Source organism: Enoplosus armatus, chromosome 16, assembly GCF_043641665.1.
Source record: "Enoplosus armatus isolate fEnoArm2 chromosome 16, fEnoArm2.hap1, whole genome shotgun sequence".
In the NCBI taxonomy this organism is placed as follows: domain Eukaryota; kingdom Metazoa; phylum Chordata; class Actinopteri; order Centrarchiformes; family Enoplosidae; genus Enoplosus; species Enoplosus armatus.
The window spans coordinates 7,730,712-7,741,535 of record NC_092195.1 but is presented as its reverse complement, the minus strand read 5'-3'; the positions used below and the strand labels follow the sequence as shown (position 1 = coordinate 7,741,535).

Here is a 10,824-nt window from a genome sequence, read left to right as displayed (position 1 = left end):
ACTCATCATCACTCTGGGTGTAACCACCACCTCCGCTTTATCCCATCATACTCTTGTGCTGGTGCTGGTCATTGATTTCAGAAAGCTAAAAAGAATATTCCACTGCTACTTCTCCTTTACTTGTCGTGAACTCCAATCCAAAACAAAAAAACAATAAAGTCCAGTCATTTTGAGCATATTAACAAATATCCTGTCCTCTTCTGTTTATGTCTATAGTTCTTTGTGTGTGACGTCTGAATCCTGGGATGCTGGTGACCATGCTGTTGGCTCCTGTCTGTGTGCTACTGATGCTGGGGGCTCGTGCTCTTGCTGGAGGATACCCCCCCATACCCCACATGAAGTACATGCAGCCCATGATGAAAGGGCCTATTGGACCCCCATTCAGAGAGGGCAAGGGACATTATGTTGGTGAGTAATCCCTCTGGTTGTAGTATATGTATATGTGAGTCTCTTTTACTTTTATGTCTCATTCTGCCCTGCATAAGGCCTGTAGGTCCACTCACTCTTCAGCAACAGTCCACTGGGTCAATGGACACTCTGATAACAGTCAGTTTGAACTGATTCAATATGATTCAACCCTATATTAATGAGATGATATGAGAAACTGCAAATTAGCAACAGAAAAGACTACTTGATGTTTGTGTCCGTAGCTTCAAATTAAGTGGTTTGTGACTCACAGATATTTTCTGCAGACAGTGTACGTCCTTTACAGTAACCTGTAAAGTAACCTGAGAATTAACTAAATAGAGCATGATGTGGATCACATACACAAGTCCAAAACTACACATAAAAACTATGAACAAAAGAAGTCTCCGACATTGCAGGAAGCAGGACAGACTTGTGCGCTAAAGCCACTGGTTCTCCTCAGGCAGTTAAGGGGCTCACTGAAGTGTGTGTCTCATTGCCCTGTGGCTCCAGCAGCATTTGGCAGGTCCTCAGTTGGGGTCTAATGGAGGCGTGATTACCCACTGTTTGCTGAGGTTCACTGGGCCAGTTGTTCCTCCTGCCATCTGGATGCTGTTACCCCAGTGTTTATCACATATTCTTCAGCTGTGGGATGAAGGAGAGTGTGAAGGTAATAAAAACAGATTAAATAAAAGGCTCAGGCAAGGGAACTGGGAAAGGGAGGGGGGTGATAATCATCCTGAAAAAATGTGCATGCTGTCATCATTATCAAATTTGACTCCAACGACCAATACAAGTTCTGGATCATATGGGATGTGCCTTGTGTTGTCAGAGGCCCCCTCTTCAAAGCAAATTTCAAAGCAAATGAGGGACACATTTTCACTACCACAATATAGTGTTCAGCAAAGAAAGGCTACAGAAGTTGGATTCAGAGCAAATTTAGTGTGGAAAATTTGCATTTAAATCTCTCATGGAAACATCGAAGAGTTGCTTTCTGAATTATGCTTTCTATAAATGGGATTTCAAAGTGTGGCAGAATCAAGATTTAGGTTTGGAGGATTGGAACTATTGCCTCTGCTGCCACTTAGTGGTCATATGTCCACATTGCATCACCATTGGAAATCTATCTATTATTAATTAACCATATACATGTATATAATAATAATGACATCTACTGTATCAGATGTAAATGATCAATTGATATAAAATCTCACAACTTATTACATAATTAGACTATTGAGTGTAATAGCTTGAGGAATCTTTTCTGTCTAAATCAGTGAGGACAATGTGGTCATGTGATGAATAATAGATATTAAACACTATATTATGAACAAACTTGTCAATGCTTAAATGCAAGATGTTTAATGTACAAAAAGGCTACCAGTCATGTATATAGGTTTGCTGGTGTTTTCTCTTACTTTACTTATTTTACTTAAGTCACTACTTCAAGCTTTGCTAGCTTTCACATGTACACATTTGCTGCAAACATTGCATGTTTTCCTTCACACAAGCAGCCATGAGCTGTAGTCTATATATCAATCTTAGCTGGACAGGAGTCAGTACTTTGACATCGTGGCCGCCCCCCAGCTTGCTTGGGTACTCCTGTAGGTTTGCTCTTACAAGAGCAGATTTCAATACATTTCTTGACATTGTCCTGTTCAAATGCATTTCAAAGCACAACTTAAGTCTTTGAATCCTGGAGCGCATCATAGCAAGTAATGAAGAAGCCATTATCCTCTCAAGTGTGAAGCACCTTATTTCGTCTCTCTGGGTGATATATTAAGGTGGTTTGGAGTGGAGCTGTAACACCTAAACAAACAAAACTGAGGCTATAATGCTCATTACACGCCTCAACAATGTGTTTTTGGTGGATGTATGAAAAATGAATAAAAAACCTTGCTATTCTTAGATCCACTAGTGGTACAAAACGTGTACAGTATGGTTAATAGGTCAAAGTAAAACGTGAAAGTCAGCCAGTAAGCAAAGTCATGGACATTTACAATGCACAGATTGGGTATTAATTTTAATATATCCTTAAGGGCATGGTAGAACAACCTATCTCATCGTTTGACCACTTGTGTTCCTCACTCCGTTGGACTTTTCTAGTGTTGCTGCATCCACAGGTTTTAGCAATAAAGTTGGTAGGTTAAATGTTAGCATACATGATAGGAATAATGGCAACAACCTCAAAAATAAAACCCTCATTGTTAAAATTGGCATTTTGTCAGTGGTCCTCAGTGTGTATATTTTAACCACTGCAGGTGTTAAAATGATTTTAGGGACATATGATCACTTCATTTAAGTATGTTTATACATGTCTTCTTCAACTTTCCATGATATTTTAGGGTTCAAACTACATCATGCAGGCCTATCGCATGTATGCAGAACGTAGGAGCATCCACCATCAGCTCATCATACCACTATATTTTCAAAATGCAGCCCACATGCATGACCATTACAACATACATAAGTGAATTATACAATAATATAACTCATATGCTGTTTTGCATTATTAAGCTTTTCTCATCAAACATTGATTTCAAACATTGATCTTTCATTTCAGCATTCTCATGAACTGCCAGTAGGGGGAAGTAGTGGCCTATGGTTACATGGGTGGTAATAGGGAATCCTATTTGAATTTCTTTGCCTGCTTGTTTCAAGAAAGAGTACGTTTTCCCCTACCTTATTTATTGCTTTTGAGCTGCCCTTGAATAAGACACCTGAGGCATTTCACTGAGCACAGATAATACAGTACTGCAGGTGTATTGTATCCCAAGTTTGGGAGACTATGCATCACATTATGCTTTCTTTGGATATGGTTAAATAATTAGGAGAAAAGATTCACACTACTAAGGAAATAAACTGGCTTGGATTGTTATTCACAACTTAATCTTAGCTTTCTGTAGGGTAGGCTGGCTAACGCAGCTGTTGGTTCTTTCATACATTGTAATTTTACTTCAATTTTACGTCAGAGATCCAAACAGACACTATACATTTTAAAATATGGATACTTTTCATGTATACTTTATAATATAAATAATACAAGGTGAGCTGCCCTCTGGCCATCTGACCTACCAAGAAGTTTAACATGCTGTACAGGCAAGGTGTTGCTGAGACGAACTAGTTGAACAACAATCCAACTGAAATAGGCTTCGGATGATTGTTCTGCAGACCAAGCTTCTTTTTCTGCTCTTTGTGGCCAGGCTGTGTTCGGCTTCATTCTGCTAGGAAAGAATAATGAAACAGTTCATGACACGTGACATACTTCTTCACTCTAGTTCTCTCTCTGTTACACAATCAAAGAATCAACATTTTACAGGCACTCTCAAACCCAACAAGACCCCAAAGTCTGTCAGCTGGAAACAGAAAAGTTAACTCCTGTCCAATTGCACTATTATATAACAACTGCTGAACTCAGGAGCATATACAGTACTGTTTTATATATTGATTGGAGACCTGTCCAGAATGTACTCTGCCTGCTGCTCAATGTGTGCTGATATAGGCTTTAGTGACCTGAATTGTCAAAAAATTACCAAGGCCTTTGATGGAAAAGGTCATCAGGTCACAAAAAGATATGAAAGTGAATTTAGAGGACTATTCCCAATAGACCAGATGCCTTCTGACACTATGTTTTGAAATTCAAAATGTCTTTAAATTTCCAGGTTTTAATTTGACATGATTGAAGTTCGAATTTTAATTTCCCAGGTAATGATATTGTGATGTCAGATGTTTCTTGTATGGATCTACTTAGTTCATGATGTCACGTCTTTTTTTTTCTCACATTCCTTCTGCCCCACCTTGTTGTTTTTCCTTTCCACCCCCAAGTGTATTTTTAAATCTACTCTATCTTCTCTCTTTAGTGCCTAGTAGCAGCTACATTTACCATCTCTACATTGACAATGTAATTTCAAAACTACAGTGGCTTATCAAAAATTACTGATATCAACAATAAAATTTTTTATTTTTTATATTTAATCTGTCAATCTGTCTATTGGTGCATGCTCTTCTGCAACAACACAAGTCTGTCATTTAATCAACTTGGTTGTCCAAGACATTTTCCATATTGAACCACTTTTGTTGGTCAAAAAGAAGCCGCAAAATATGTCAGAATCTGCTGTTTTCATTTCAAAGTGGAATGTGTGCAAACCTATTCACCTGATTATGAGACTCTGAGGCTGAAGGCATGACACCATACTGTCAGTCATTATTAGCCAGTTACCAAGGAAGTTGGAGCTAAAATGATGGTGAGGATAGGTTGTATAGGGTTGGTTAACTAAAAAATATTTGCAATCAAGAATTTTTTTTTTTTTTTAACTTTTAAAAGTTTTAAAAGGCTTTTAAAAGCCTCACATCCTTGCCACTAAGTGACAGTAATGTGTAAAGTCGGGTTGCAACCATTTTTATTTCTTATGTGACTATGAAGAAGTGTTGCCACCTGAGTCGAAAACAGGTGGTTTACTGTATTCACCTCGAATGGTGTGAATACAGGCATTGCATCTCTTTGACCTACAGCAGTTTTTTTCTCAAAATGCAGTACACACCACACATACACTTTTATATTTTCACGTTATAGTCTTATTGATCTGTTTTCTACTTCTTTTTTGTTTTGAAGTACATTATTATACTAACAGCATGATCATCTTCTCTTTTTATAGACATGCCACCTATGATGGAAGTGAAGGGGGAACCAGGCCCCCAAGGGAAACCTGGACCAAGAGGCCCCCCTGGACCAGCAGGACTTCCGGGGAAACCTGGACTGGGCAAGCCAGGTCTCAATGGCCAGCCAGGCCCTCAGGGTCCTTCTGGCTTTCCAGGAATTGGTAAGCCTGGACTTCCAGGTCTCCCAGGAAAGATTGGGCCAAAGGGGATGCCAGGGCTGAATGGCGAGATTGGCCCTCGTGGTGAACCAGGTCCCAGAGGTCCTTCAGGGCAGCCTGGCCTCCCTGGCCCAGCTGGCCTGTCTCTGAATGGGAAACCTGGACTTCCAGGCATCAGAGGCCCCCCTGGGACTCGGGGTGAACCGGGAATAAAGGGTCTTGGTGGCCCACCAGGTGAGCGTGGGCTTAAGGGCGAGAATGGAAACGGGAAGCCAGGGCCTTCAGGTATAAGGGGTCCTCCTGGATTGAAAGGCAGTGCAGGACCACCTGGTCTTCCAGGTATAGGCAAACCAGGACTAAAAGGTTTGTCTGGACTGCCTGGTCTTAAAGGTGATCAAGGACTCCCAGGGGATCAAGGAGAACCAGGAGAGACTGGGGCTCCAGGTCTACAAGGTCTGCCAGGGCCAGTTGGATTAGGGAAGCCTGGGCTAGACGGACTGCCTGGAGCACCAGGCCCACTAGGTCCGAAAGGAGAGCCAGGGCTCAGAGGTTCTCCTGGATTTCCTGGGACTCCTGGCTATGGAAAACCTGGTCTAAGTGGGCCAAAAGGAGAAAGGGGTCATAGTGGGTTGCCTGGTCTCCCAGGGGACAAAGGAGGTCAAGGAATGGTGGGCCTGATTGGGGAACCAGGCCTTGATGGACTACCAGGAGCACCAGGACTACAAGGCCCAATGGGACTCCCAGGAAAACATGGAATGCCAGGACAGAAGGGAGAGCTGGGACCCCAGGGCCCTCCAGGACTGCCTGGCCTCAGAGGTGACCAAGGCCCCAGTGGACCCTCTGGAAAACCTGGCATCAATGGAGAAAAAGGCATCCCTGGGCTTAATGGTCCAATTGGAAAACCTGGACCCAAAGGTGAGGCAGGGCATATTGGCCTACCTGGGAATCCAGGGCTGACAGGTGCTCCAGGGCCAAAAGGTGAGGCAGGGTTTATGGGAACTCCAGGCCCCAGGGGCCAGTCAGGCATTCCTGGTCTTCAGGGGCCCATGGGTCCCATGGGGCCACAGGGTGTCCCTGGCCCGAAGGGTGAACCCGGGCTTCCAGGGCCTCAAGGACTGGGTAAGTTAGGAGAGAAGGGATCTATGGGTCCCCAAGGTCCTCCAGGAAAACCAGGCCCTTCTGGCCTTAATGGTAATGCCGGTCCTCCGGGGCCTCCAGGGCCCCCTGGTCCTCCAGGAAATGGCCAAACAGTTGTTGCAGGGCCAACAGATTCCCAGTTGGAAGGGGGTGAAGTACCAGGGGACAGGAAGGGGCCTGCATACAGTCAAGTTCCACTCTCTGCCTCTGTGGCACCAGCTTTCACAGCCATCCTTACCACAGCTTTCCCTCCCTCTGCCATGCCAATCAAGTTTGAAAGGACCTTGTACAACGGGCAAAATGCCTACAGCTCTGCTACTGGTATGTTCACTGCTCCTTTATCTGGTGTCTACTACTTTGCATACCACATGCATGTAAAGGGAACTAGCCTGTGGGTGGCACTGTACAAGAACAATGTACCAGCCATTTACACCTATGATGAATACAAGACAGGCTACATGGACCAGGCATCCGGTAGTGCTGTCCTAGAGCTGAAGGAGGGTGACCAAGTATGGGTCCAGATGCCCTCGGATCAGGCAAATGGCCTCTATTCTACCAAGTACATCCATTCCTCCTTCTCAGGATTCCTGCTCTGTCCCACATAACCCTGTCCTTTCATTCAAACATGTTCCTGTATTGGCACCTCGGAGCAGCCCTAAACCTAAAATACCTGCAGCCATAATAGAAACACAAAACCCAGAGGATTCTCAGTAGTATTGCCATCATCTTTATCTGTCTCACCCTCAACAACATCAGCAAAAGAAAAAATAAACTTTGTGAATGAAATATGGAAAGTTTTAAAAGGTAGGGGAAGGTATTTCATACTGTGTTCTTTGTTTCAATGTCCTTCAAATGTGTGTTTTGGGTTATATTTTATGTTGGTGTTTTTTAGCTTATATTATTTTAATTATTATATTGTCATAATTTTATTGTTATTATTTTGTCCTTGTCATCATTGTTGTTGTTGTTTATTGGATTCAGACTATTAAGTGCCTTACTTTGTAATGTGCTAGTAACAGACCTCCCCATGTGACTGCACATCCTGCCCTCATGCTCTGACATCATAAGGACGACATCACCAGACCCTGGGGGGTGATTGGTTCCTCTGGCTGCAGTCATGTCCCCCTTGTATTCTTATTTAAACCGTAAATGGCAATAAAGAGCAACAATAAATACAACATAGAAAATATAGACAAACTATATAACTATAGCAAGACAAGGCATTTGGTGCTGTAATACCATTACTTTTCGCATTTCCTTTGTTTGACCCTTTTGGTACTCTAAACAATTGCTACATTAGAATTAGTAATGGGATTAAATTGTTGTTTTTGGAGTGAGATATATCTTCTGACATTAGTTGGCATAGGCATCAATTGGGTGCTTATTTCTCTGCTTCTTTTTGAATTTAGTAGCCGACCATTTAGAATGATGGATCTTTGTCTTTCTGATAATTTATTGAAATGTCCAGATATGCAATCCACAAAATATAATCCAAGAATAAATATGACCTCACAGTATTAGAATTATTAAATTTAAACTACCCTTCTAAAGAGGATCAACACCATCATGCGAGGACAATGCCTTTTTTAACTTTCAGGACAATATTAATTGAGAACGATATGTATGCATACAGTCAATGTTTACATGCCATAGAATAGATACTGAGAGCAACTGCAAAATGGACAGTAAGGACACAGCTATAGCTGGATCGATGGTCCGTTTCCTTGTATCGATCAGACTTTTCCCATTTGCACTGCAAATCCCATCACTGTGTCGCAGGCATCCTCTTCATGTGCTCTGGCCATGACATCACAGCTTTCTAATGGTATAGTACCTATTAATAAATCAGTATCACATTAATATTCCAAGTGAGCAATCTGTACTACCATACTAATGAAAGCCCCGTTCTGACCACATATTGCAAATCTGTGAAGATGCTGTAAACTTGTTTAGAAAATAGGGAGGCAAATGGATGACAAATAAAATACATCCTCTTCTTCCTTCAATGCCAGCTTCTATGTGACTTGTCGCTGGGCAAGTGACAGAAATTCTGAGTCATTTGTAGTTCTGAATGAAAAGACTTTCTTTTAATTCCAAAACCATTGTGTCAAAAATAGCTGAATTATTGTTTGGCTTTATGGAACATCCATGGCTACAAGGGCAGGATGTTTCAGAACTGAATAATGTAAAAGTACACTGCTGGAAATGAGAATTGATCTGCATTTACTCCATGAATAAGTAAAGGGACTGACTGAGGCCCACACAGGTTGTGAAATACAGGTTGTGTAACATTTAACAAACTCCTGCCAGATTTCTGGGAGAGGTGGTGGGCCAGAGGTGAGAGCTGTGTATTTACTTATTTCTGTTGGATGAGGCATTAAAGATACATGCTGTGTGTGTGTGTGTGTGTGTGTGTGTGTGTGTGTGTGTGTGTGTGTTCTCGTAGGTGTACCCTTCTGTCTGTCACTGTGTCAATATGTGTGTGTGTGTGTGTTTGTGTGTGTGTAGTTGTAGTGTCACCCTGGCATTCAGGTCATGAACACCTCAGTCAAGATAATAACAAACTTGCTGAAGTTACAAAACCTTAGGAAAAGCTTACGGTCCTGTCAATGTTCCACAAAAAAAATCACGTCAAAATGTTTCGGCCTCGTTTGGGTTTTTTTTGTAAGAAAATAAGTAAGGGAACAAGTTATAAAATAGATAAACGATGAATGTAATGAATAGATTATGGGAGACAGAGAAAGCTGTCACAAAAAATGAACAAAAAAGACTGGTGAAGTATACAAGATCTTTTATCAACAGTTGCAGTTACAGAATTGAGAAAAAGTTGGTGCTTATATGACCGACTCTGTGCCTTTACATGCCTCAGCTCAGACAGGATTCCAATCTAACTCACGCTGCCCAAACACCATCATTACACTGAATTTAGGACTACCTTACACCTTGATGGAGGAATGTCAATGTGCAGGAGGATTGTGCCAAATATTGAGCTTTGCAATCAGAATGAATGTATACTGTTTGACTGATTTACAATAGTTCCTATAAATCATCTACCGTGCTGTTTCACTATACATAAACAGAAACTCTTCAAGTTGCTCTGGAGAAGCAGTGCTAGGGTAAGGCCTAATCAGTATTTTACATCTATGTAATGCAAACAATGCACTTGCTCTTGCCCTTTCTGTCTCATCACACAAACACACCTACAACTGCTATGTATCATTATTGTTATGTGAGTCTACAAGACAAGTCCGAGGCTCGTTATGTACTGTATGTTGCCTATATTTTTTGTCGCCTTCAGTTTTTGGACATATGAAACGGTGATGTGAGTTACATGTGGCTATAACTGTCTGTCCTTATGTTTTCATAGACAATGTCACTTGCTTGCAGAGTTTGCCCTGTGTGCAAATCATTTAACAAGTGTCAGTAAGATCCGTGTACCGTCTCAATCACAAATTGCTTTGAAGTGTTTTCTGTTTTTCTTTAAAAAACCAACAAAAAAAAAGAGATTTTTAAAAAGCCTTGCTTCGGTTCTTAAGGGATATTTGTTTGTTTTAGTGTCAATAAATACAAACGGCCATTCCCATTTGCACATGAAATTAATGAAGATGTATTTATACATTTATGATAATTTAATAGGGATGCCAAAACCGACCACCGAAGCCTAGAACGTATAAATGGTATTTAACAGCATTGATGAGTTAAGAGCATTTACAACATGTAGTTAGCATTCTAGCGTTGTTTGTGAAGGATTATTTGTGGACTTTTATTTTCTATTTGTGTAATGTTCAATGTATCAACTTATAGGATTTTTGTCATACAAGGCTATTGCGTGCACTCTATGCAATAGAATTTGGGTATAAAATGCACTCTTTTTGATTGAAAATGTTTGTCTGCTTATACAAAATCTACAGTACTTGATTGTATTGATACCACATCAATAAAAAAACTTTCTTGTATGTTGGTGTCAGGCTCCCATTTCTGTCTGCTGTATCTGCATGAGGACATTAGTCGTATTAGTGGTATTAGTGGTCCCTGAGTAGTAAGTGATTTTCATTTTTCTTGGTTAAGATTATCTGCATGGCACATTTGGTGTTGAAATCTGTTGCAAGTAAAGGAATGAACACTAGAGGGAGATATGCAGTTACAGTAAAAACAGTAGTCAGGGCTCTATATTTGATCTTTGTCTGATTTGCCAGTAAGCTCAAAGCTGCATTGATAGGGGTTTGCTTGTCAGTTCAGATCACTGAGATAACAATGTTTGTCAGTCACTTGTAATGTCCATTCATTGCAGATAACAAAAAGAGTCAAATGAAAATGAAAGTGTATAAACAATATCAATCTTTGTCTTACTATTGCCTTGTGTTTAGATGTCTAACTTTATTCCACTAGATAGTGATTTAACTTTCTCTCATAATAAATACACGTTTGATTAATACAAGCACCATAGACCCGCCCTGATGTAGAC

General features: G+C 41.0%; 1 protein-coding gene across 1 annotated transcript; it reads left to right on the top strand.

Moving 5' to 3' along the window:
* Positions 1-245: 245 nt before the first annotated feature.
* Positions 246-6,964, top strand: col8a2 (collagen, type VIII, alpha 2). The gene is made up of 2 exons (XM_070921878.1): positions 246-408; positions 5,061-6,964. The coding sequence occupies exons 1-2, from the start codon at positions 246-248 to the stop codon at positions 6,962-6,964; spliced, it is 2,067 nt and encodes a 688-aa protein (XP_070777979.1).
* Positions 6,965-10,824: the final 3,860 nt, after the last annotated feature.